Source organism: Caloenas nicobarica, chromosome 2, assembly GCF_036013445.1.
Source record: "Caloenas nicobarica isolate bCalNic1 chromosome 2, bCalNic1.hap1, whole genome shotgun sequence".
NCBI classification, from domain to species: Eukaryota; Metazoa; Chordata; class Aves; order Columbiformes; family Columbidae; genus Caloenas; species Caloenas nicobarica.
This window is the reverse complement of record NC_088246.1, coordinates 86,948,040-86,976,023: the sequence shown is the minus strand read 5'-3', so window position 1 is coordinate 86,976,023 and position 27,984 is coordinate 86,948,040. Positions and strand designations below refer to the sequence as shown.

The window sequence follows — 27,984 nt, the reverse complement described above, 5'->3', positions numbered from 1 at the left end:
TCCTAACACTGTAAGTCATAGAACCATGGAATTGTTTTGGTTGGAAAAGACCTCTGAGGTCATCGAGTCCAATGGCTATCCTAGCACTGCCAAGGCCGCCTACAAACCATATCCCTGCATCTTTTAAACACCTCAGGGATGGCGACTCAGCCACTTCCCTGGGCAGCCTGTTCCAGTGCTTGATACCCTTTTCAGTGAAGATGTTTTTCCCAATATCCAATCTAAGCCTCCCCTGGTGCAAGGTTTGGTTTTATCTAGTGTCTAGTCATGCTGCCCGATAACCTTAAAAGGTGAGTGAACTTTTCACTAAAGATGATAAACGAAGGGGTTAGAGTTCTCCCTGCCCACCAGTATCATCCTTGCTGGGCAATGCTTGCAGAAGACACTTCAACTCATTGATTTGTGGCCTTCTCTCCCTCCACATAAGCACACTCACTCCTCCACGCTCACTCGCTCACGTGTGCTCCTCGGGCACTCCCGGCAGCTTTCTATCCCATGCAGATGAAGCGAGGCTTCCTCACGGCTTGGGAATGCTGCTGGCCTGTGCTGCGCAAGCGCCGCCACACACGCCTCAGCCGTTCCACCGCGCAGAGTCGAGTCCTTGGTCTCCAGATTGGATTTCCGTGGCCTGTGGTAGTGACCTGCTCTGCCAGTGTCACAGGACAAGGAACGCCAGCAGCTCAGGGGGCTCCGACACTGCCTGCAACCCCAGCTACCAAGCCCACCGCTGATGGGCAACGTCTGGTTTCTCTCTCTCCTCCTCTGGAGAGGACCACTGCCGCCAGCTCACACCCAGCGATGGACTGACAAGCCATCAAACTGCATCTTTCTAAAGGAGCTTTGGGCTTCCAGCCGCCCTCCCTCCCAGCAGAGGAGCCCTGGGGTCCTCCAGCCGTGCCTGCGTCTCTTACCACAAACCCTCCGGGCTTCAAGAAACAAAGGCGGAGGCTGCAACGCCACAAGCTGATCCAAAGCAATGGAGCGGTGAGAGCACCGTTCTAAAAGATCAAAACCTGACACGATCTAAGCTTGTTTGCCTTTATGATGGTGGTGGGGGTTTCTGCCCAGTTTAAAAACACAGGTTGAATTTCGCATCTTGTGCGCTTGCTTTTTAAAAACGTACAAGACATTGCAGGTAGCTTTTTATTAAACCTAAAGTAAGTGAAGTGCACTTTGAACTACAATATTTAAAGAGCGATTAATTTATTTTAAAAAGCTTATTACGGTAATAAGTAAGGGTATGCCATCTACAAAAATGCATATGTACCTTCAACTTATTTGGAGGTTTTGCTTTTGAAATTTTGTAGGGCTTGCAAACTCTGCGGATAAAATCAGTTGACCTAAGTAACCAGTAAACTTATTGCCTGTAGCCTTCCAATTGTTTCATTACAGCCTAGGAAGGATTTTTTTGCTTATCATAGTAAGACACAAAAGCAGAGTTACAATAGTGCTGCTTTGAAGAGCAAACTACAAAGCTGAGCAATGAATGTTAGTTCCAGGCTCTGCTGTTTTCTGCATGTGTACATACACTTAACTTTTCATCCAGGCAGTATTCTCACTAAAAGTTAATGCAATTAAAATTATTTTTTTCAGTTCTGCAGTTTTTTCTTGGCTTTTCTGTTGTGTTTTTGCTGAATTATGGTTAGAGCTCTTGTTCCAATATTAAAATACACTCTTTCCTAGGTGGGGATTTATAATACTCTCATTTGCAAATAGGCCAAGCTGGTTTATTATGTAAATCTAAGTATTTGCTTTGCATTACCTTGATTACAAAGGGGAGATGGATGATGCACATGAAGAGAGATGGGACGAAGCAGGTAATAGATGCAACAGCTTGCTGGTTTCAGGCAGTTTCTGCTTAGAGAGTTACTTGAAAAAGTGCAGTACAGAACTCAGATATTTCATCTGCAGATACAATAGCTTATTTTTGCTTTGCCCTTCTTGTGGGCTCCCAGAGGGTGGGAGGCTACTTGACAGCTGGCTCAGCAGTATGCAAGTTTTGTCATCAGCAAAAGAATCTGTGCAGCTTAGTTTTTTTGCTCAGATGCCCACATTGTAGAGGCCTAATAGGCACTGTCTCTCAACCCTGAACTGGAAGCTTACCAAAGGCAAGCATTCTCAAGTCCCTAAAGATGAAGGGACCTCTCTAGGTTCCGGATCAAATCAAAGAATAATTTAGGTCAGAAGAGGACCGCAGGCAGTCACCTCATCTAGCCCCCCTGCCCAAAGCAGAGCTGCCTTAGACATCAGATCAAGCTGCTCAAGTCCAGCTGAATTTTAAACTTAATGGATTATCCCTGTTAATCAAGCTCTCCGACTCATTAAGTTATACATTTAGTTGTGAAACGTATGAAGTCTTGTGTTTCCCAGTGCTTCAAACTATTTTGTGCTGTGCTGGAAATGCAGTGCTAACTTCGCTGGAAAAGTTTGAGTTGTGGTCTGTGGACCATTAAAAAGTCACGACGTGGCTGGAGTTAAGTAATGAACTTGAGTAAATTCTTTTAATTCTTGATTTTAAATAAAGACACCCCTCAATTCCTTCTACTTCTTGACTCTCCTTTTCAGCTTAGCAAATGAAAAGTAAAAAACAGTCCATGAAAGAAGACTTTTGTTGTAAGCTACTTTTTAATCATGGCATTACTTGACATTCAGTCAGCATGATGATTACATTTTTCTTTGCAAAATGGCAACAGACAAAATAAGCCTAGCAGGAGCCTTCAGAAGAAAATAAGGAACCATCTGAAGATGCTGAACTAGGAACGACAGAAAATAATGATGAGGTAAAACTAATAAATTGACTTGAGCAGCGCCAAAGCTTGGTAATACTAAGGAAAACTTTGCCCTCAGGGTTACGAAGACAAAAGAACACCTAAAAATAGACCACAGTTCTTCTGTTTTACTGAGATAGAATGGATATCTTCATTATGAAATGCTGAGAGTGAAACTCACTCTCTAACCGCTACAATTAACTTGCACAAGCTGCAGCCAAAATGCCCTTCTGTGTGAGTACGTGCTCCAAGCCGAGCTTAAAGCTCCATCTCTCTGCCCCCGTATTTTGTCTTTGGCCTTTTTGTTCAGAAGGTGCCAATTACTGAGAAGTCTGGCAGTGGTTTTGCTGAAGAGTGCATCTGAGCGCTGAAAATTGAACTTGGCTCTCCAAGGCAAATCTCTGCAAGCTGTGCAAACCCGAGCAGAGCGCCAGGGCTGCCCCCGCGCCCTTCCCGCTGCTGGTGCTGTGGGTCAAGACTGTGCTTACACCGAGTTTACTGCTAAGCTGAAAGTTCTGCCTCATTTCGTGATGCTGTCAGGCTGCAACTGAATACAGTGTGTTGCGGGGCATGGAATGAGCTTGGAGCTTCTCATCCCACCGGGGCTCTGCCATGAATCCCCACTGCCTGCTCTGCACTGCACCCTCACTCTGTGTGAGCTGGCTCCCTTCAATAAATACGGTATTCTGCACTTGAATTCTAGTAAAAAAGCAAACATGAACATTTTACGGTTAAGCTGGTATTTGGGAAGTGCCAATTGGATACCAAAATTCTGATAATTTTGTCTTTTCTTTAAGTAAGGTTTACGTGACTTTTCCTCAATCCAGTCTTGCCAGTTACTCAGAAACAGCAAGCTATGTAATGCCTCCTCTTTGCATGTTATGAAACCTGCATGTTGGTTTATTTCTGCTTGAATAATCTTCTGTTTCATACTCCTCTACTCAGAAAACGAAATACTTAGAAGTGGTGTCTTATGGACGCATTGCTCCTCACCCTCCAGTCCCTCTCCAGGACAGCTGAAAGGGAAACAGCAGCAGCAGCACCTCTGCTGTTTTCTGCCCTCTGATTCACTCATCTCCACACCATGCTGTTTGTCTATAGGATGGAAATACAACGCCCATAAGCTTTTAAACGTCTTCTTTCTCTCCCATTCCAGCTTACTGATCTAAATCATGCTTTAGCTTATTGGTATAAGGTCTGCCGAAAAGGTGTCTTATTTACTCTCTTATGTAGCTTTAAATTGCCATTTCTTTAAAATGGCTTAGTATTAGTACCACATTAAGGCCATGTTTAGACTTGAATCCTTGCTCCAATGAACTATATAAAGGCCATAATAAAAAAATCCCTGCACAAAACTCTCATATACATACTCAGGTACATATGCATGGCTTTCCAAGACACTAATGGCTACTGCAACTATGCTCAGGTAACACCCAGCTGCACTCAAATCCATGCTGATGACACTACAACCACGAAACCTCAGTGAGAGACAGAACTGATACTGCCATGCTCGACAAGGATGCCAGTGGCGAGACCAGAGCTGGGATGCTGGAACCGCAGGATGCCCCGTTGCCACCTTGCAGCCCAACACATGACTATGCCCGGCGACTCGGAGCACTCGGGCCTGAAAGCATCCTTTCTCCCTTCTTTTTTTTTTTTTAAGTGCAAGGCGCCATCCCACAAAACAAGGCACTCTTGCCTTCAAAAGGTTTCTGTTCGCACGTCATGGACTGCCCTGAATCGGCTGCATTCATCAGCTCGCCCTCCGTCTCGGGCTGCTCCCTCTCTGGCTGCAGATTTGGCGAAACACCGAGCAAGAGCCAGATATAAATCTCTCCCGCTCAAAGGAAATATTTAGCAGCGAAATGAGGAGAAAACAAAAGACTTCTCTGTTACTCACCCAATCCTCTCTCTCAGGGCGGCTCTATCTAACAAGCAGGCGACGGAGCACTCCCGCCCAGCGCGGCTGTGCCAGGGGGACAGGGAGCAGGGCTGCCCCACGCCGGGGAACCGCTGGTGCCCAAATGGCCACCAGCACCGGCTGGGAAACGCAGAAGCCTTTTCCATCAGATCCACTGCTTGGTGAGCCTGAGAGGGCTGCTTAGGGCAGCCAGGGGAGAAAAAAAAAGCCAATGTTTCCTGTTAAGTCTGCAAAAGGAAAATGCAAAATAAGTTAACACAATTTTACGTGCATACTAAAAACCTACGAACATTTATCTGCAGCTCATCAGTGTTCTGCCCTTATTTCACCCATGTGAGCTGTTCTCCCATAGTCTGAAATTTAAGATGTAGGACGCAGATCAGCTTTGTTCCTCTTTCTGTTGTAACTTCGATGGCGTAATTCAGTAATTCTCAAGAAAGCCTGGGAAGGCCAATCTCCACATGAATTCACCAGGATGACTGCACTCTGGCTCTCCGAAGCAGAAACAAAACAGGTTTCTATCGCAAAATATTTATCACAGAAGATAGCCAGCCATTCCATAAGCAGTAGCGCAAAAGAGACAGCCAAGACGTTGTACTAGAACTCAGGAAAGTCCTTGCGGGAAGGAAGAGGCGCAGAACAGGGCGTGCACCAGCATCTGCCCGATAGAGACACTGGAGCCAGTAGCGCTCTGACCGGGGCTCCAGCCGAGGAGGACGGCTGCCCGCTCCCGGCCGGGAACCTGCCCAGCTGCCTCCCCTGCCCAGCGGCTTTTGCTTCAGGTGGTCCCTGAGGCTCCTGACAACATTTCCCAGCAGCAGCACTGGAAGCCGTGGGGGACAGGGTGCTCCTTGGGCCCGGCCCTTCCCGCCCCACAGCTGCCGGCACCAGGGGGTGGTTCGGACTCGCTCGTTGCAGAAACGCCGGCGCATTTTGTTAATCCAGCAGAGTGATGTAAAGAAACATGCGACCTGCAGGAAGCAGGAATAAATGCGAGGCATGAGTCCTTTATGTCACTGCTTGAATTCTTGCCCAAATCTCACCATTCCTGCCCTCATTCAGTATCTTGCAAAGGACTATTAAATATTACCCACACAATTGAAAATTTATCTTTTACAATACCATTACTTTAGCTCTCTATGACCAACAATTCATTTAAAAATATTTTCTCATCTAAAGCAAAAGCTTCAGTGTGTCATTTAATTTGTTTTCAAATTTTTACTTTTTAGTGCAATTATCTTGAAACCTAGATGGGTGATGCTCAAAATTCTTCAAAAATACTGGTTTGAATTTTAGCCATGTACCAAAAGAAATATTACACAAAAATATTTTCTTGCTTTATCTCTACAGTTCCTGAAAAACTGTGTCTTGTGGGCTTGGACACAAACATACTGGAGAAACTAAAACAAACAGAGAAGATCTCAAATGGCCACCGTGATCTGTAACAGTCTATATACATGCTATATACACATGACTGTTTGAGAGCCTGTATTCATGAATGTGTACAGTCTACATAATGCAAATCGTTCATTTGTCTGTGGTTTTATTTTTTTAAAACTACTGTCAGAAACAAGGAGAACAACCTTGTGGCGGCACAGAAAACACGGTTACTGGATTTAGTCTTACCCTCCTAGTGCCACAGCTCATTAACCATGAACTGAGTCTGCAAAGCTGTCATTCAGCACAATATTTTCTATGTTTTTTTCTTATTGCATTTCTACATGTAACAAATTGGTACAGATGTTTACAATAAAATGTAAAGTTCATTGATACAATGCCTTTGATGACGGCCATAACTGGTTACTAGCCAACTCTGTAGTATTTTAGAGACGTTTTTAGCTGAACTTGGAAAAATAGGAAATGTATTATAGCTTAAAATAAATGTACATAATATACAGTATATATATTTATACACATGTGTATGTCTATGTCTACATACACATATATTGATATAACATTTAAAGTAATGTTTAATTTTGATCAGTTCTCTGAGTGCTGGGACTACCTGGCAAATAAATCTAGAAACAGAATTTGTCCACACTTGAATAACCATTTCCACAACTTAGAAAAATATACTTTTACTAAATAAGGTTTAAATTAACTGATATATGGATATAGCAGGCTCTGGCACGATTCAATCTGAAAGAACCCAAGCTACCACGAACTGGTAATGAACGCTGTCCCCCAGCCAAACACAGAAGAGCACAGAAACACCGGCTGCCGCTGCAGCCGTCACCAGGGGCACTCAAACCCTCTCCGGTTCGGCCACCTCTTACATCAGCTTCATCTCCACCCGATACAAGTGACTTTGTGATTTAAGGCCCGCTCCAACCAGAGCCGCTGTCTTTGCAAAGCTCCGCGCTCGCCGAGCGGTGAGGGCCGCTCCCAGGCAACTCCTGCCTCGAGAGCCAACGCGTGATCTGGGTCTCTAACCAACCACCTGCAGGACCATCAGTACTTGAGCTTCACCATATGGATTTTGATCTACTGCATAGGTAAATATAGTACAGCAAAACATACATATATGTGTGCGTGTATATACGTATATAGAATTATATATACATATACACACGCGTGTGTGTGAGTATGTGTACATCTCTATATAAAAAAAACCCTCATGAAGCTATGTGTACTAATGTGATATACCATGGTATCCTGCATACATCATCTATTTTTTCTTTTTAAATACATAGGCACCAGAAATAAGATACAGAGCAAATCAACCTTTAAAGTCAGTGGACAAGAACTTTGGTAAAGCTTGTCAATATTTATTATTTTTTTATTGAAATACAGTCAAAGTTTATCAGTTGCCATCACCCTCTTCACAAGAGGAAAGTGCATGTTTCTCTTTTTCTTTTCCCTAAAAAAAAAAATTGTACATATGGTGGGGCTTAATGATTCAGGAAAATTCTGAATTAAATGTTTACATTTTTCAAAAGGTTACTATCTTTCTGATGGAATGAAAGCTAAATAGAGTTCTTGTCCTGTGTGTATTTTATTTATTGTATGCATATATATATAAGCATATATATATATGTATGTCTCTGTTTATGTACCTGTGTGTGTACATACACATCCACACACTTTTAACTGGAGAGAGGAACCTGTTTTTCTCCACTTTGTATGTGGAGACTTACACGTTCCTCCCTGTCTTGTACCCTGCGCAGTATCAGCTCTAGTGATGAGGCCAAACAAAAATATATAGTTCACCATAGTATATTAGTTTATGTAGCAAAGTCATTTTCCAGCAAGTAAAATAAAGCTCTGTATTCCAAACTTCTTTTCCTTTGCATTTCTCATAAAGAAAAGGAAGGAAAAGGAAAGAGGGCAGGGAGTAGGATTATGGCAGTAGCACTAAGCCAGTGGCACACGTGCGTGTGCATGTGCAAATGTGCAAGCACACACATACACACACACACGTGCACAGAGAGCAGGGCTTTGGTTGACAAATGCAGATTGTCCAGAGAAGGTGGATGCATAAGTAAGGAAGACTCTACAGTGATGCAATTGTATCTTTTGTGTTTGCATGGAGTGAGAAAACAAATTCAATTGGAAAAAAAAAAAAAAAAAAGCAAAGACCTCTTTTTAGGTCCCTCATCAGTGAGAGCATACTCAGTATGCTAGAGAATTTATCTGAAACCTTTTAAATCAAGGCCTCTTTATTACAAAAATAAAAACGAACAAACAAAAAAGTATGAGAGACGACAAGATGCTGAAGTGTCACTCCAATCGTCCCTGCAGAGAACAATTGCATCCCCTTTATTATTCATTCTCTTCTCTCATTTCTACGATGTCTGTCATTTCCTCTGTGTGAGGCATGTCGGTCATTGCAGAGTCTTCACCTTCTGTAGCTGCTTCATTCTCATTCCGCTTCTTTTTCTAGATTGAAACAAGCATTTGGAAACCTATCAGTAAGTTGTGCATCAACACAGTCCTACAAACTCTGAGCACAGGGAGAAGTGAGGTGTGAATAATGGTTATTTTTTTAGTATGTTATGAAAAGCTAGAGTATTTGTGTCATATTCGTGGCTCGTCACTAATAAGTTATCTTAATTTAGAAGGTTTTCATAACCTTCCTGGGGCTCAGCCTTCTCTGTTCTAACATAAATGCAGCAACAGAGGCATTTCTTAGGCTAAGCAACATGCAAAACAGGTTTCAGCATGACTGGAGGGAAGAGAGCATCTGGAATCTTTTACATCACAGACTTTTTATTAAAAAAAACCAAGAACCAAAACCCAAACCAAACCAAAACACAGAAAAGCAAAGAAAATATGAGAGAGAATAAGCTGTTCTAGGGGCAAAGAGAGAGGCAGCAACCTAGCTTCTCAAATGTCAAAGTTCAGGAATTTTGCAAGATGTCAACATTCTGGCTTTTCTTGGTATTGCTGATCCACTGTGATCCCCACCACACCAAGGCCAAGTATTAGAGTATTTTTGGCTAGCAGGAGCAGGAGGGCATTCAAGAGGCCTATGATTCATCCAGGATGACCTGGATTAATAAAGCTAAGAAGCCTTCGGCCCCACTACAAAACAAGTTGAAGCATCTGTTCCTTATTATCCCTTTCTCAGCAGGCTGGCTAGTTTTACAGAAAACACTTGTACAGCTGACAACCCCCCCCCCACAGGTATTATTGATTCAGCTGAGTTGGGCATATCAGAGTTTCAAAGTTTCAGAAGTGTCTACACCACTTGATTTGCAGCTCTCAAACGCCACCGTAGGTGAAAACAAGTTAGTGCGCAGAGCTACCGGTTGGCTCTGCCACTGTCACACTGGCTGTTGAGACGATGCTGTCAGCTACATACTAATTTTGGTAAGGGAAAAAATTAGGTTGGCACAGTTATTCCTACTACTACCTGCACACATCATTGCAAAAAATTAAGCACCATGTCCCTGGCCAGAAACGTTCTGTGAGCTACTACTGTAAAGAACAAGCGATGAGGAGGTTAGTCCAAACATATATGTTGTGAAACCACAGGCCAAGAACAGCCATTTCAGAATCTACAGGTTTCATTCATTGGTTCTTAAGAAAAACATGACAGACTAATCATGACTGTGAGCAAAGTCTTCTGTTTTCTTATGAAACTTGAACACTTTGGTCTATTGCTGTGGCCTACACTGTTATTACATATCAAAAGTGGATTTAGTTTGTTCCAACACAAGGCTTTTAGCTATTCCAACAGAAGTGGTAGGTATCTTCGGTTGGTCTTTAGTAAGAAATCTAATTAAAAAAAAAAAAAGTAAATGCAGAGATTATATTTTTCTTCTCTCACCCCCAGAATCCTTCTGCACCATGGGATGATGCACACACGCTGCTGTTTCTGCTTGGAGTTGTGCCTGGTGCCTACTCAGGGCCTTGAACACGTAACTGGAAGGGTACAACGTGCACGTACTGTGATGTACCCAGTCACCAAGCCAATATTTAATGTACGTTTAACTCCATTTAGTGGAATATTCTTTGCAATCTGTGTACCCATACTACTCCATACACGCAGGACTGTAGCATGGTCAAGTATGTAAAAGTATGCCTGTGAGAAATCCTTGCCTATTTAAGTATTTGTAAGCTCTTATCCTCTACTGCTGCAGGAGTATATCCTGTTTTAAGCTACTTCTTTAGATGGTAAAAAAATTAAGCAACTCTACTTTTTGTCTATTTCAGCAAATTGGTTTTCTAAAGAAACACACACATACACATATAATAAGCTTGGATGAGTAGTTCCTATGTCTACATAAAGAAGCTATATTGTACTGTAGTAGCACATCTACAGTGCAAAGCAGGTGGTGGTAAGGCCATAATATCCATGATACACATATTTTGAGGAGCAAGAAGTTTACTTCAGACCAGCATGTCCCATGACCTGAATGCCCACTAGCAGCTGGAAAGCACCTTTTGGCTTTATTTCAACCCAAAGAATTCCTAAGTTGCACACTTTTGAGACCACACGGGGAAGCAAACCAAACTCAGTTAAGTTGGGGTGCTGGTGAGTTACCTTACAAAAGTATATTCTTAATCTGAACTAAAATCCACTATATCCAACAAATGCTTTCACCAGATCATGCAGAACCTAATTCTGATCCTGCAGAGCCTAATTCTTACCTGTTTCCGATAGACGTAACAGGCTGCTATTGCAACCATGGTGGATTCTCCTACAAAGCCAGCGAGAAGGGATCCTACTCCAAGAGTGGCTCCATGAACTCTGTGGGCAGCATAAAAAGACAGCAGTCATGGCTGTGTGAGAATGCCTGATTCATAAGTATATTTACAGAATCAATCTGTTGTTAGAAATATTTCCTTCAAAGACATAATGCACTGGCAAAGAAAATAACTGATATTTTAAAGGACCTTTTTTGTTTCTTAATGGCTTCACTGTTAAGTAAAAGAAACACATTGTGAATCAAATTAGGGACTAAGAATATAAAGTCTCACGCAAAGTGCTGTAGAATAGATCATTTAACTTATAAACAAGATATTCTTCCATTAGCTTTCTTAACAGCGCATTTAATAGAATGGAAATAAATTCCCCTTAGGACATGTTTTAGCCTCTCTGGCATTTGCATGTTTTTTCAAAAGGGTCATCACTATCATGACTACCTAGAACAAAGTCACACTTGTGAATTTATAAATGTTTCTTTTGCAGATATTGACACTATTTAAGCTTTCTATTATGGTTAGTATTTAGGGAAAACACTCTGAGCTACCCAAATTCAGCTATTGTGACAACTAACAGGAATGAAGAGGAAAGCAAACCCATCAGCTCTGTGGAGAAGAGAATGATTTACCCCAAGTAAGGCAGCACAATGAGACTAGTGATGAGGACGATGATGCGCAGCACTGAGCTGGGTGCCAACACAAATGTCTTCTTCAGAGTCATCAGCCAACCAGTCAAGTGCGCTCTGACCGTCACTGTTCATAAACAGGGGAAGGGGAGGGGATGGGGAGAGAGGGAGGAGAGAGTAGTAGAAAAAAAAGAGTCAGTCTTCTCATAGGAGAAGCTTTTTCATGCAGAGACCACTGTTCAGAAATAATCATGGTGAAACTTGTTTCTGGTAACTTTGCACACTAGGAAATCCTACTAGAAATGAAGTAGATCTTGTATCCAAATTGTTTATACTATACTGATCTTAGAAAAAAATAAAAGGCCAGTTACAGACAGCAATCCTTCCTAAGAGCTGTTCTCTGACAACCAGTTTATTAGATGGTGCATTCTGCCTTCTTCAGTAAAAAATACTATCCCCTTCCCTAAAGAAAAATCATACCATGGCAAATTTTCCCTCTATCATCTCCTGTGTAGTACACAGTGTAACAGCTAGGCACAAAGAGAGATATCTACATGTACCTATTCTTCTATATGGAGTTTACTTTTATTACAAAACCACCTTGTCACATAAACAGAAAACACGACATGATTTGATTACAGAAGTTAGAAAATTTTTGAAGGGAAACATTCTGATTATTGCTGTTAAGCTTGTCTCTCCCTTGAATAGGGGCATTAACTTTTGTTCTATATCGTTATGCTCTGGTGATAATCTGAAAGTGCCACTGAGTCTGGCAGCAGAAGGGAAGACTGATGAAGGTGATGTTACTGTGGAGTTGGTCCTAGATGCTGTTCCCAACAGCTAATTTCAGCCTTGGCAAGCATGTCTCACTACTGCCATCCACGTGTGTGCTCTTGGTCAGCTACAACAGACGGAATTCAGACTTTTGACAGCCAGAAATCTGCCTAATGACAGACTGCTCTTACTGCAACATTTGTATCTTGACTACTGATGTAAATGGTCCTGGTTTACACCAGCTTCAATTAAAACTGTGTTACCTATGCGAGGCCTGCATTTAGTCACTATTGTATACACAGCCACTTCAGGCTCTACGACCACACCTCAGCATTGGTTTGGTTTTGAGGTTACAGATCATTATTTTTTTGGTTTTTACCTGGAATTGGAAAGAAGGAGAAGATGCGCAAGGGAACAACACACAGCTCTGCAAAAGCGAAGTCTACTCCAATTATGTCAACTAAAATCTTCTCTGACACATTTGGCGTCCAAAACATCACAAAACAGAGCTAGGAAGAACAAAATTAAGGAAAGTTTATATTTCAGAAAGGAAGCATAAAAAAAGATAGGCCCTCCTAGTCTAAAACATTTGTTTACTCTACTGATGGGTACATAATTCTACTGATAATAAATATATATATAGTATATTTATACTTAGCTTGCATTCAAAAACACAGAGTACACAAGTATAAAAAGAGAGGCATGTTAATGTAAGAATCAATTCCTACTCCTCATGTTCCTCACATATCAAGACTGATGCATATAGAAACAATTTTTATGGTGCTTGCAAACGGTTCTATTTGAACGGTCTAATTGGTAGAAAAACAATAAGAAACTTGATTTTTACAATACTTGCTCTGGTTAAAACACCCTTATTCGTAAATGGATTATCAAACATATTAGTAACTAAGGATCTGAAGTACTCCAAGACCCAGAGATCTCACCTACATATAAGACTAGGGGTTTAAACACGCTGCTGATACTGGCACTGTTGGTATGTAATACGCCTGATAGCAAGGCAAAGGTGTTCAGCATAGTCCTACAGACACAGTGCCCTCAGGCCCCAAATCCACTAAGTCTTGTTATTTTAATTAAAGAGTGCGCTGTTTAGTCCATACACGAAGGGAAAACTTCCATAAAAACCCCGCAACAAACGGTATAGTGGTAGTACACGATGCTTAATTTTTTGGTCAATACTGAGGCAGGGCTTCAGTTTGAGCTGAGGGGGCTGTCAGCAGGTCCAGCTTTCGTTCACAGCACTCTCTGAAGAACAGTGCTGACAGCCCTTACAGGACTTTTCCCAAAAGAAGGGGTACCTGACACCCTTTCAAGTACAACTAGTTTGCTATTTAACTCAATTCTGTGATTAAAAAAGTTATTTCTTCCTGTTATTCTCGCAGTAAAGCAGATGTTACGGGAGCCAGCTGACTGAACAGGGCAAAATTTGGGACCTCAAATGCTCTGGCACTCCTCTTGTCAGGTTGCAAACCAGTGCACCAGGTAAATTATGCACACTGACTGTACAAGCTGATGGCTCTGTAAGACTTTATAACTCCCCTCTTATAATTTAGCCTACAAGCTACTATTATAGTATCTAGCTCTTCTCTTTCGATTCACTTGTCACGTCCCTACTTGTTCAGATGGCTTTTAAAACTAGTCTTTCAAGTCCCACCACCTCCAAGACAGCTGGGACTTCACGCTCATTCTTTGGTTGTGTGCCAGAGATTGTACTTTCTGTTCAGCCTACAAGTGCCCAGAGCACAGAAGTTTCCCAAGGCCTGTGACCAAGTGGCCTGTGGGAGGTCTCACGTTCTGACTGCCTGTGCGGTGAACAAAACATTTCACATTCCTGCAAAAAGGCTCATCTTCAGCTTTCTTCTCTACTTCATAGGGTAGGAACCACTATTATTTTTCACAATTGACTGTTTCACTTGACCAATTTGATGCTGTCTTGCAGTGTATCTCCATCACCTATACAGAGAACAGCAGTAAGTGGAGGAAGGTAAGAGCAGAAGACAGAGCATGGATATTTTCTGCTTTAGCCAACACTTGTCTTTCCCTGCCAAACTACTCATACAAGGTACAACTGAAGCAGAGGTGGCACTCTAGAGCAGAGAAGGTTGTATGGTTGAGAATCCAGTTATTAAAAAGTAACTACACAGTGACAGAGCAAATTCTTTCATTGTTGCAGACACCATTAGGCAGACTGCAGTGATTTCTACTCTTACTACAAATGACCTGTAAAGCAATCATACAGGGCATATTTTGTCAAATCTTCTGTTAAACAATACAAGATGCAAAGATGTCCACTTTTCAAGTATAATTCACTGTTTTCATGAAAGCAGAGACGTTTATGCTGCTTATGCTGCACAATGCTATTAGCATCTTACTGAGCAATATAGTTATTGCTGCTGCAAGATTCCATATGTTTATGCTAACAACAGAGTCTGCCCACCACTAGCAAAGGGCAAATAGAGCAGCCTTTCCTTCTTCAACAGCTGTTTGAAAGAGTATTCTAACATGGTTAGACAGGCAAGCAAATAAGTGACCAAAGGCATTGTTCTCAATCCTGTTCTCTTTGAAGTTAAAAGTTTGCTTGTGGCCTTAATAAGAACAGAGTCAATCTCCATCCAGCTCCTGCAGGAGGAAGGTCAGTTTGCAAATCAGGGGTAATGACTTACACACAGGTGGTATGCAGTCATTCCTCCTCAGCTGTTGCCAACCACAGTCTTCCTCACTCCCTGATCAGCAGAGAGTTGGTGCTGATAAATGGCTTCAAAAAGCACTTCATATATAGCAGCCAGTGGGTAAAGGCAGCAGTGTTTGTTAAGCTTAACACTAAGTTTGAAGAGGAGAGGTATGGCAGCAGAGGGATCTTCTGTTTCAGTCTCAGCAAGCTTCCATCTTTTTGCTTGCAATATTGAGAACTGGTTTCATTTTGCTACAAGATTCCTCTCTGTCATCTTACGAGCAGAGAATATTCTCATTGCCCATGGGGAACAAAGCCTCGGGAAAAGAAATTAATGCTTTGGACCATGCAGGCTCTGTGCAATTTAACTTCTACAGTGCTTGCAACTTGAGAAGTTTCCGTATTATTTCGAAGACAAACTCAAAACGTAGCGGAAAAAACTAGGCTCTACTTCAGGAAAACAGTAACGCTAAACATGCAAAACAGGGAAGGTATTTCAGCTACTGATTTTATTACAGATGAGAGATATTGAAAACAGGATGAAGTATTAGCTTTTTTGTGATGCTGAGTGGTCTGTATGATGTTTGTGATTGCCTTGGTAAAGGGTGAAGACTGATCAGAAAGGAGACTGGAGAAGAAGGTAACAGGTGAAATGATGCAAGTAGTCCAGTGAAACGGAGCGTGGCACACTGGAGTGGAGTAACTAGTGCTAATTTTGGGGGCTCGGATCAGGGAGGACTTCAGGAGATCTATTATAGGTAAATCCGTTTCCTATCTTTTAGTTAAACACTGTTCGTTTCCTCCTCCCCCTTACATCTTTCTGCCTGTCTGCAAGGTTAAAAATAGAATAAATAGGCTTGGGTAGGGTTACAGTTATACTTTCATTTAATCTAATCAAGAGGCAAAGACAAAACAGTAAAAGCTTCTGCACAGGCCAGCAACGCGCATGCACAGTGGCACTGCGGCTTCAGGTTGCAATTGCAGTTGGCTGCAAAGGCTTTATACAGTAATGAATATTGGACTTGGCAGCTCTGCTGAGGCTGAAGCATTTTAATACTTTGGGAGTAAGGGTTTTGTTTGTGGAATTCTAGCAACAGAGTTGATTTGCTTTTCTCTTATTGTATGGTATGGGTGCAGCATGATATTAAAGGATAGTTTTGCTAAAGCCTTTGATCATTTAACCAGAACTTCAACTGAACAGTAATGAGTGCTTTAAAAATACAGGAAGAAGTGATGGTATAAAAAGGAGAGTGGAACACCACAGAGAATACACAGACCTGAGTAAAGACAGTAGTATTTATTATGGTGGTGTTATCTCTGTATAAACAGCAGTAGTCTGAATGTTTCTGGAAGTGTTTTATTCATTTGAACTGATCTGAAGTGTTGTGCTGTTAGGTAATGTGCCTTTAACTGATCTACAGTAGTAAAATTTGATAGATTTTACTAAGTATGTTAATAATTTACAGCACCATAAGAAAATCAGTACGGCTGCAGTAGATCAGCTCACAGCTCCGGCTGTTATAGATTAGTACTGTCTGTACTGTAAAGGTAACTGGGGTTGCCTAAGGAAAGGGCACAAGGAGCAGGGCAAGTGCAGAATAAGGGATGCCCTTTCCCAGCTGCATGGTCCAAGCTGCTCGCAGTTACAGCTTCAGGAGTTCTGTAACTGCGGTGCACCTCCACCCCATGCAGCATTATGTTGTGCATACAACATAGCTGATATCAGTGATTTTTTTTTTTTTTTTTTTTTCCTTCTCAATTCAGTTGTGCGTTAAAAAGATCGAAACCCCTCTCACTTGTGGCTTAGACACTCTGCGTAACTTGGTGTGCTTCCTTTCACATGGAATCTTGCTACTCTTGGTGAGCATGCTCAGTGTCTAGGCATATTAAAAGGTTATGCATCAAAAACTGCTGTTGGCAAGCCAGAGAGAATGCACCGAATCTTTGTTTCAGTAGGGAAAGTACCAAACTGCTGGTGCGCAGTCCAACTTCTTTTCAATCTCTTAAGTACACTTCATGCATTTGACTTTCACAAATGATTGTGACAAAAGACTGGTCACAAGATTTTGTTTCGGATGCCACGTGTGTGGGTTTGAATACTGGTAGTTCTTGAAAACTAACAAGTCTTTTCACAGGCCCTGCATCTCCGGGAAGCTATTTCCATTTATTGTGGTTGCTGACAGGGATTACTAAACCTCAGAGACCCACTACATAACGTGCTATAACACATTATGCTAACAAAGGCTATTGTCATGTGTACAGTAATCTGCAGGGTGCTAGACTGATTTGCTTTTCAACATTTGTAGAAAGCTGCCTGTCTTTTGGGATATTCATTGATAAATATAAGGCACAAAAGAGCATTCCAGTGAAAAATGAACAACAGTACAGCATTTCTAGACTTCAGTGCAGACTCCAGTTAAAACAAGCACTATCTGATGACAAAGGCACAACATGGCTATATGTTCCTCAGAAGGAAGCAATGAAATCCAAAATAGATGTTTTTAAATGTAGGTTAGACACATACCAGCCTGGAATGAGACTGGAATAACAGATTTTACCATGGGGAAGTGTACCCTTACCTGTTAAAGGTTCTCCTGTGATGAAATGCAGCTCGTATTTTTCTCCTGCAAAACAGCTCTCAGCAGATGTTTGCTATTGTTTGTTGAACTTGCTATATTTGCAGAAGTATGCCTGTCCAAGTGAGGTGTTTTACCTTCAAAATATTGTTATATGTACGTATTGAGGATTGCATCTTAACTAATTTAACCCGTGCCTTGTTCATGACCTTTCTGTTCCTGTTTATGCTATATGGTGCCTGATGAGGGCAGAGGAGATTTACTTTACACCTTATTACACATCTCAGCTTTGAATTGCACCTGCATCTTTGGGATAGTATCACTTAAGTTTATCACTTCTATTAATATGGAAGAATATAAGTCATATGATTTTGCCTTTTGAAGTGTGCAATAAACAGATCAAAAAGAGTCTTATGTGGTCTAATCTCCTGATTTGCCAAACATCTCTGTGGCCTCTCTCTCATAAACACAACTTCCATAATTCTTTCTCCTTTCAGAGCTGGTATCACACAAGATCAGCTGATCTCGCAGATATGTTTGTAAGTCAAAAAACATCTTGTTCTAACTTGCATCAGTGTGAAAAACTGGATTTGACTCTATTCAACACTCTATTCTGCAAGAGGCTGGAAAAAAATAATAGTTGAATTTGTTAGTGCTGTTCTTACACCTACTCCAAATCCATACTTTCACTGACCTTGAAAATTCAGTTCTCTAAATGACTGTGTAGTAATGGGGCTTGCCACTCAAAAACTTACTCTAGCATTTTAATGTTAAAGAAAACTGAATTTCTCTTCTGTACCTTTATGTAGAAGAATAAAAGTAAGAACAGTTTTGAACTATTAACTACTAATACTGAAACTATAGAAACAGCTATTAGTTACACACCTTTTCAGACTATAGTCGGACTGTGTTTCCATATTGAATATAGCTGTGCAACTGAATACAAATTCCTAACACCTCCTGAAGCACTCATTCCACTATGCAGTCTCTCAAGTAGTTGAACAACATGGAGAATGTCCAACAGGGTTCTTATGAATGAAGGAGATCCAGCTACTCATCATTTGACACAAATAAAGGATTGTGTGTTTTATTGTGGACCAAGAAACCAAAAAGTCTAGGTTTTATCATAAAGACTGTTGATGGGAAATCACATGTGAGTCTAACATGAAACTAGACAAGTGAAAAACTTGTCGCCTTTAAAGACTCAGGTGTGGGGTTTTTTGTTTTGGTTTATTGGTGGTGGTGGTCTTGTTTGGTTGTTTTTGTTTTTAATCACACTGCTATAAAGAATCATAAAGTTCTTTGGAAGCTGTGCAGGAATTGCTGGGTATGGTATGACACCGGAGACCAGCATCACTGGCTTGCTATGGGAACTTGCTGCATACCACAGCCTGGCCCACACCAGAACGGACCTGCAGAATCCTAGGCTTTCTTTGCTGTAAATCACGTCTGAGAGCAGTCTTTGCACAGCCACCCCAGTTTTGGCAATTTTGAGGAGTCTTTGACACACAGCTTTTAAGACGAAAAATAAAAATGTTGATCGGCCCAATGTTCCTACAGTCTGATGCTCTGTTGGGATATATCATGATGATGTGCTTATATGTCCCATTATTCTGAAGTGGGCAGAAAGTGAGTCCTTTTCATGTGTGAGAAATTGAAGGTTTTCAAGACCAGATTGGCCAAAGCCCCAGGGAACCTGCCCTGACCTCACCGCTGCCCCTGCTCTGAGCCAGAGGCCGGGCCCGATGAACTCCTGAGGCCCTTCCGACCCGCACAATCCTGCAGTCCTTCAAAGCAAAAAGCTCTGGACCTGTGTGCAATAAAAATGTCAGACCACAGTCGTATTTGAAAGCATTTTATCATAATGCTGATGACTTGGATCACAAGGACATTCTCTTATAGCAATTATCCCTCAGGCACACACAAGTCAGTATAGATCTCTGTGAACGTTGTGTTCTGCGAAGTGTGGTGTGAAGCTGAAAACAGCTGTCATAAAATTTGTCAAGCAGCAGGGGGAGCAAAAGAAACCAGAGCCTGCTTGTGGGAAAACTCCCTATCTTCTCCTGAAATAATTGGTTTCTACAGATCTATGTCTCCCACTGCCTCCTCCAGCTTTCCTTGTATTTCAGAGTGTTGGAGCACAACATTCTTTAGAAATAAAGCTAGGTCGAGCAGCTGCACAGTGCACTGAATCTCTGACAGCATTAACGTGATGCCACGTCTGCTTTCCGCTCAGCTGCTGCTGAAAGTACTTAGGTAGTATTTTTCAGGATGGGTTCGGCCACTAAATTGTTTAAGATAGTCATTATATCTCCCCATTGAATTATATGCTGCTTTACTTTTTACAGAAAGCGGGATATTTTACTGCATATTTTACAGCTTCACTTTTTAAAAGCTTGAATATAGCAAAGCTGGCAGATTCCTAGGCTCTCTTTGAAAATTGTCAACTTCACAAGTCAGACATTTTCTTCTGTCCCGAGTTTCCTGCAGCCCTTGCTGCTTCCTATTGTGATGACAGAGTTTGAGCAGAAATATGCTGCAGTGACAATTTTCGGCCCTTCCTATTTTGCTTGCTCCAGCCACTCATGCAGAATAGACCCTTTGTGTGAAACCTGAACAATCATGAAGGAGACATTAGTCTCCACCTCACTGGAGCAAACAGAAATCCTTTGTTCTGGGACAAAGGCTCAGTGCGGTACCATGGATGGGGCAAGGTCCTCGTGAGGATTTTATAAAGTCAGCCTCTGGTGGTTCAGTATCTTCCTGAGCAGGCAGGAATACTTCCACCCACATCTGAAATAATTTTTACTGAAGTGGGAACTAAATCTGACCTTGAAAAGGTAAAAAGCTTCTTGAGCGATTGTCTGCTGTTTTTTCAGCTGGGAATATCCTAGATATGACTTGTGAAATCTCCTGTAATGAAGCCGCTGATAAAGTAAGACCGGAGAGTGTGGGAGAAATCTGTCCCTCTTTTTTTTACTTCCTTTCTTTGTATGCTCAAGAGAGATAATGACACTGAACTCAGTCGCTCAGGGAATTCCAGATATTGGCACTGTTGGCAGCTGGGGTTGTGTCCTCTGAGAGGAACTGGTTTCTTGCCACGACATTTCTTCCTGTGGATTTTACTGCCTCTCAGTCCTATTATCGCATGACTCTAAGAAAGCCCAGCTGTAACCTTTGATAATAAAGCAATGCAGAGATGTAAAATAAAGGCAGCCAATAAAAGACAGGAAAAGATGACTGAACCTTGAACACAAATCCAGTGGCCTCTGCAATGGCTTAAACTCGTGGCTGCTTTTTGATATGTGGCGCTGAATGTCACAGGTATATACGGTGGCAACAAAACATGGCTTTATGCATGTTTCCCTTCATTTATCTATGAACTACATGGAAGGCTAAATAATGCTATACAGTACTTTGGTTCTGAAGAAAGTACAGTTTGCACCGTTTCTTAAAGCTAGTTGCTAGCCATGCCGGAGCTCTTATTTGTTATAAAAAGGTATTCCTGAAAGCAAGGAAAAAATACCGGGAATGGAGAAATATGCTGCAGTAGCTATGCTGAGTCTGAAGCTCTTCCACACTACACAGGGGGAATTAATTATTCTCAGAAGAAGAAAAGGAGATATTTAGGGAAAATCTCCTGTTGAGGAGAGCTATAAGCAAGACCTTGGACAGGGGAGGATGAACTACTGCTTTAATCTGGACGAACTGGACAATGTACTATAAAGTACGCTTGCTTTATATTTGGTGGAAAGGGAATGAGGATAGACAATATTAATCTACAATTTGATATTGTGTGATGCATTGAAAAAATTCAATTGTTATTCAAACTCTGAAGTTCCACAGTCAGGCTTAACTTCCTTAAAAAACAAACAAAAAACCACACAAAAATGATATAACCTTGGTCAGCTTTAGAAAACAACAAAGGCTTGGCGTAGTTAATGTACTAACACTTTAAGAAAGTTGGGTCTTCGAGTAATCTTCCATTTATAAATTCTAGTGCAGTGCCTGATGACCAATGTGCTGGAACTACAATGCTGCAAAACCCTACCTCATGTCCCTGGCCATGATTGTTAAAACACAAGCACCTCATAAACTGAAAGGCATTCTTGCCATCAGAAGTCATGTTACCTTTCTGATCCAGAATTCAAATTTTTGATTTCTATGGAGTAACTTAGTCTGTGCGATGTTATAGTTTTGAGCACATGAACACTGATAAACTCACAGATTTCATTGTTTACACAAAATAAATCATCACGACGAATCATGTTTTCCATGGTGTGGCTAAGCTGTTTCTTCTAGTAAGGTAGAAATGCTGTGGTAGCCAAATACTCAAGATAGAAGAGATTAATGAGGTTTATAACTGGGTGTCATATTGCACTTCCCTTTCGCAGGAAAGATGTAGAGTACCTGAAGGCCACGGTAGTTAAAGTACAGCTTGTCCTTTTCAGACCCTAATGCTGTTCCCTCGACCATGAGCCACAGATCCATGAAAAAAACGAGGCTTTCTTAACTTCAGTCCATTTGTAACAACTCGTTCAGCTGCTGGGCCCTCCTGCACCATCACTACACAAAGACCACATCTTTGGCCCTCTCTTTAGCATAAATACTCTCATATTTCAGCACATCCCTGTCCAATCCCTCCCCTTTTCCCAGTTCCCAACTTGGCCCTGGTGGTCCATCTTCTGAATGTCTGCTATCAGTCACCTGTGGAAGAGTTGAGATGGGCAAGTGGGAAGGTTTCAGCATTGCATGAAGGTTAGCTGTAAAGCACAGAGAGGAACACCTACACTAAGTATGTCAGAAATCACCACTTTGTTCTGAACACGCTTTCCTCAGCTTCTGAACTAAGAACGAAGCATTAGCAGCCCGGAACATATATACGTATCAAAGCCAGACAAGTTGTAATAATTGGGTGATTTTCTCTGGTAGCAACCCTCACTCAATACACAGAGGAAAACTGTGGCATCAGTCACAAGGAAATAGAAACAGTATTTTTTATTGTTCCCCTTTCCAGCATCTGAATCACTTGAAACGATGGGGATGAAGAGGTGGCAGATACTTGGCTAAAGGCCTTTTAAATGAGAGTGAAGGAGGAATAATGGAGTCAAATCCCTCATAGTCTCTTGTATTGGTCAGAATTTGCACATCGCTTTGTTCTACCCTAGGCTGATCTTTACCAAACTTAATCAACGTTGTACATGGAAACCTTCTCACTGTTTGCTCAATGTATGGAGGGCATAAATTCTATTATTCCTATATTTTCTTGGTACCTGACAATCTAATACAGATTTCACAGTATTACTGGTTACTGACCTTATTTTCTTTAGGAAAGGGGAAAAAATGAACTGCATTTTTGTGAAAGTATGTTCACACATACTGTTTCTATTTTAAAATGCTTCTTCACACACCCTCTGGCTACAGTGAAGCTGCTTAAGGCATTTAAAAATTAAAGCTAATCTCCTGTCAGGTCCTGAATGCAATTTACTGTCTTTCAGCCTGAAAGACTGAAACAAAGCGAAGTGCATGGTGCTTCTGTAGGTAGATGAGGTTCTTAGGTACATGGTTTAGAGGTGGACTTGGCAGTGCTAGGTTAATCGTTGGACTTGACGATCTTAAAGGTCTTTTGCAACCAGAACGATTCCATGATTCTGTCACAACTCATTAAGTGCACTCATGGTGGCTAAATGTCAGACACCAGCCAGCTGACACCCAGGGAGAACCACATACTGCAGGGAACTGCTGTGCAGTCCTTTCATGCTATGGACATCCCTCTTCTGCCTTCAAAAGGTTTCATCAGTAAAACGGGAACACACTCCTTGGTGTTTCTCAATATGCAAGCCTGATTCCTATCACCCTGAATGCAAGCTAAGGATACCTAGTAAGACAGCAGTCAGTCTTGCTGCAGAGATGCAAAGAATTCTTTAATTTCTGTCCTTCACCAACAGTTGCTTTATGTCTCATTGTTTCGCAGGACAGTGTAGCTGAAAATATCAAATACATCAGCGTCTGATGTATGGAAGAGCTTTACTTAGGATACATCATCATGTGGAAAATGAACTTACTGGTAAATGCAGAAAGTGATAGAAAACGGCATATTTATTAGACTAGAGACTGAAAATCTGAGAGCAAATGGGCCTACTGAAAACCGGATAGTCTTTGGTGCCCCTCATGGGAAAAATCAGTTGCTGGACTGATGGCTGAGAAACAAGATTTGCTGAGTTCAACTAGAAATTAAACAATTATTGAGTATAAACTGTTTCCATAGCATCAGGGAATATGTCGATAAAGCAATGCTATTGCAATAATATACTAAGCTGGTATGAATATTCTGTCTTCACTCATGCAGGCTCCAATTTTATCTGCCAGTGCCCACATTCCACTGCCTGGTGAAGCCTTGCTGATGCACAGGACAGGAGAGTCAGCAGATGGTATCCACTTGGCAGTTCTTAGTTGGCATAACCAAATCGAAAGCAGAGCACAAAAGCTTGGGCATCTGGAGTTGCCTTTTAAACAGACAAAGCTTCTCAGCCTGAGTGAAACATAGTTGCTTCTCTTCCACAGTGACTGGCTCCAGCTCTTACAGAACTAAGAACAAGGCAGCAACGACTGAGTCCTGTATTCTGTACTTTAATTCGTTCATATAGGGAATTTTCCCTGTTACACTGGCTTCCCTGTTCTTGATCAAAGTTTTCTTCTTATCTCCTGGGTGCTTGATGATTAATTATAGAAGATAACCAAGCAGATGATGCCTGGAGATAAAGCAAATCATGGGATGGCTGGCAGTAAACGGTCAGCAAATGGAACAAAGACTTTCCTCCTCCCGTCTTCAGGCTGAAACTGAACTATCCCATCACAGGGAACCGTGCGATTCTGGAGCCCTCTCTGCTGTTTAAGACTGTGATGGGGTCCCTCTATCGAATCTTGCAAGCCTATGGTCCCCAGCAGTCCGTCCTACTTTTCTGCCTGTGCTTGGAGGGGTAATAAGAGATGCACAGGCAAACATGTTAAATGCTGCAGTTTAATACTTCTGATGATTATAATATAAAAACCCCACTTATAATTGTATATAACTGCAATCTGCATATATCATAGAATCACAGAATCATTTTGGTTAGAAGAGACCCTCAAGATCATCAAGTCCAACCATTAACCCAACACTGGCACTAAACCATGTCCCTAAAAACCTCATCTACACGTCTTTTAAACACCTCCACCACTTCCCTGGGCAGCCTGTTCCAATGCCTGACAACCCTTTCCATGAAGAAATGTTTCCTAATATCCAATCTGAACCTTCCCTGGCACAACTTAAGGCCATTTCCTCTTGTCCTCTCACTTGCTACTTGGGAGAAGAGACCAACACCCTCCATGCTGCAACCTCCTTTCAGGTAGTTGTAGACAGCAATAAGATCTCCCCTCAGCCTCCTTTTCTCCAGGCTAAACAGCCCCAGTTCCCTCAATCGCTCCCATCAGACTTGTGCTCCACGCCGCTCACCAGCTTCGTCACCTTTCTCTGCACTCTCTCCAGCACCTCAATGTCTTTCCTGTAGTGAGGGGCTCAAAACTGAACACAGGATTTGAGGTGGGGCCTCACCAGCTCTGAGTACAGTGGCACAATCACTTCCCTAGTCCTGCTGGCCACACTATTCCTGATACGTCAGGATGCTGTTGGCCTTTCTGGCCACCTGGGCACACTATATGATTATGTACTTACCAGATACACATTTATAATTACATACGCTATACGTTAACACGTAAGATGAATATAACTGCCAACTGATGGCACCTTATGCTGCTGTGCTACAAGATGTAAGCACCAGAGAGCTGACATGATGCCTGTGTGCTGCTCTTTCTCAGGGGCTGATAACTTCCAGCAAATGAAAGAAACAAGACAGTTGCCAATAGTAACTCCTTAAGCTACAGATGCTCATCAGCAGGAGCCCTTAGAAAATCAATGTGTTTTTTCCCCTGTCAAAAGAATAAGTCCAGATATGAATCTAAATACTACATTCTATTTACAAAAAATGTATTTTATTATAGAATATTAAAAATGGCCTAATATGTAATACGGAAAGTAGTACTGTAAGCATTACAAATATTTTAAAGCTATCATTAGATGCAGGTTACCTGGCATTTGAATTTGGTTACCACAACTGATGCATAACAATTTGTTCAGCTAAGTGCCTGAGGCTTCACTTTAGTTGAAACTTCATGGCATTTCTACAATTTTTACTAGTCTGTCTGTGGTTTGTAACAAGTAAATCTGAAATCTGTAAACCTTGCACAAACCACACACACACATATGAGTGTAAATGTGAAAGCTTTCCTTCCAGTCTACCTCTCAGTCTCCTTTTGGAATGGAAAGGAGTGAAAAATGCCAGGGCAAGCTTGAACATCTGGATTTTGTTTCTTAAGCGGTGTCCACTGATTAAATATAAGATAGCATTCTACACAATTAGCTTCTCCCCTTCATCAGTCTGTTGATTTCATGAAAACCGCTACTTTTCCCGTTTGTAACTACATGTCCATTAAAAAAAAGGCAAGGCAGCATTGAAATTGCTTTTATAAAAGCACTGGTGTTATTAAATCTGGAAAGAGATTTTAGCTGTTTCTTATAGAACACATATTAAAACTGAGAAGCACTGCGCAGCTCTCCTGCTGGACATTAACTTAGTGACAGACGGATGAATGTGGCATGGTGCGCACAGCGTGACACCCTTGGCACTGTGAGCCGGTTCTGTTGCTAAGGGAAAACCTGTTGTAATACATCGAGCACTCAGGAATATGAAGATACAGCTGGCCACATGTCTTGCTCATGCTTTAGTTAACAGGAACCATGCAGACAGCCGGAGCTGGCATCTGGAAATGTATAATACTGCTGTAAGAACCAATTGCGACTTCCCTGGTATAAACAAACAAGTAAGTACAGACTATTCTGGGTCATTTTCAGTGATAGGGAGCTAGGGAGCTTTCACAGTGGTCTATGAGAAACTGCTTTTTCTGATCAGCATCTGGTATGCTCCTCAAGCAGTGATCTTGCTGCGGCCTCACAGAGCTGGACATGCTTTTACCCCAATGGCAGCAATCTAAATCAAGGTGCTTGCAGGTCTCTTTAAGACATCACTGGCCTTCCAAGCTGAGTCCGAGCTACGAACACATGTCACCGCTCCCAGTCCCCTCAGTGAGTTAAATGCCCCACTTTCCCAAGAGCTGCTTGATGACTGACGGACACTTTCAGCTCAGTGCATGCAACTTCACCAACTTGCGCAGTGTTTGCAGGCAGATATGTGTGTGCAGGCATGGCTATGAGTGCCACGTGGAGTGGGCAGCAGCAGGTGCAGCGAAGGAGCTTGTGGCCTCCCAAAGGAGCCCTCTGCTCATCACTTTCATATAGCAGGCACTAACTAACACGAAATCAGCCTGGAAAGCCTTGCGGCTCAGAGGCAGATGACCAAACGCTAATCCCATGGCTGCCAGCAGCTGACGTTAGCCAAGGTAAAGGATCTTAACTGATTGCAACTTCTGTGTCATCACAGAAGACTTAAGGAAGAGCTCAACTGGGAAATTGGGACAGAATTAAAAAAAGAAAGGAAGGTAATTTGGCAGTAGGTTCGCCCTTCAGGTTGCCTTGGAAAACCCCTGTATTCTGCAGTGTGGTGGCTGAGCTCAGAGACATTGTCACTATTCTGAGAAAAAGCCCTTGCTGATGAGTAGCCTGTTTGCAGTTACTCCTGCCGGGTAAGGCAGGGTTCCCTTGAGTAGCTCACTCCTCACTGCGCCTCTATGCACGGCTCACGAGTGAGGGAATGCTCTCCTCTGACATAGCAAACCCCTGCTGCAATGGAGAAATGCAGGAATTTAGCACCCGGACAAATTATTTTGGGACTTCTGCACTGTACTGAGGCTGACACATCCCACAACTGAAGGGATGCGTGCTACAAGTCCATCAGTTTTCTTTCATGGAAATCTGTGTCTTCATTTAGTTTACAACTGTGCAATGACCTCAGGGCTGAATTGTAGCATAATCTAAACAGGTCTAGCATTGGACCAAAACATCTAGTTCTTCAACAGCCTTACCTGGCAATGGCAGTAAGACCGGTGTTTGGAGTAGAATCTACTTTTATTTAGAAAGAAGCATTTTTTCCTGAAGTCCCTAATGGCAATGAAGTAACAACTAATGGCAAGCAGCATTATGCACACTCTTTAAGCTGAGAGCAAATTACCAAGCATGCCTTATTTTCTAAAATCAGAACCACTCTCTTAACTGTGTGGGCAAAATTCTTCAGCTGAGTCCTTCCCTGCTGGTATATAAATTTTACATTCAGCTACACAGCCACAAAACAGGGCTGTTGGAAGGAGTCATTGCTTGCTTACAACCAAAGCCACATCAGTGTGACTAATCGCATCAGCTCTCTTACAAACTGGGAGTCTAATTGCTTCTATTTACAGCCTTGCAGCTTGTCTACAATTTTTTCAGTAA

General features: G+C 42.0%; 1 protein-coding gene across 1 annotated transcript in view; it reads right to left on the bottom strand.

The window, feature by feature from the left end:
* Window positions 1–5,803: 5,803 nt before the first annotated feature.
* ANKH (ANKH inorganic pyrophosphate transport regulator) overlaps window positions 5,804–27,984 on the bottom strand; it is a 100,618-nt gene continuing 78,437 nt past the window's right edge. Inside the window, exons 9-12 of the mRNA XM_065629320.1 lie at window positions 12,619–12,748; window positions 11,469–11,592; window positions 10,786–10,885; window positions 5,804–8,568 (exon numbers count right to left, since the gene is read on the bottom strand). Of these exons, the coding sequence (XP_065485392.1) occupies window positions 8,452–8,568; window positions 10,786–10,885; window positions 11,469–11,592; window positions 12,619–12,748 (471 nt within the window). The 3' untranslated portion in view covers window positions 5,804–8,451. The remainder of the gene's footprint in view (window positions 8,569–10,785; window positions 10,886–11,468; window positions 11,593–12,618; window positions 12,749–27,984) is intronic.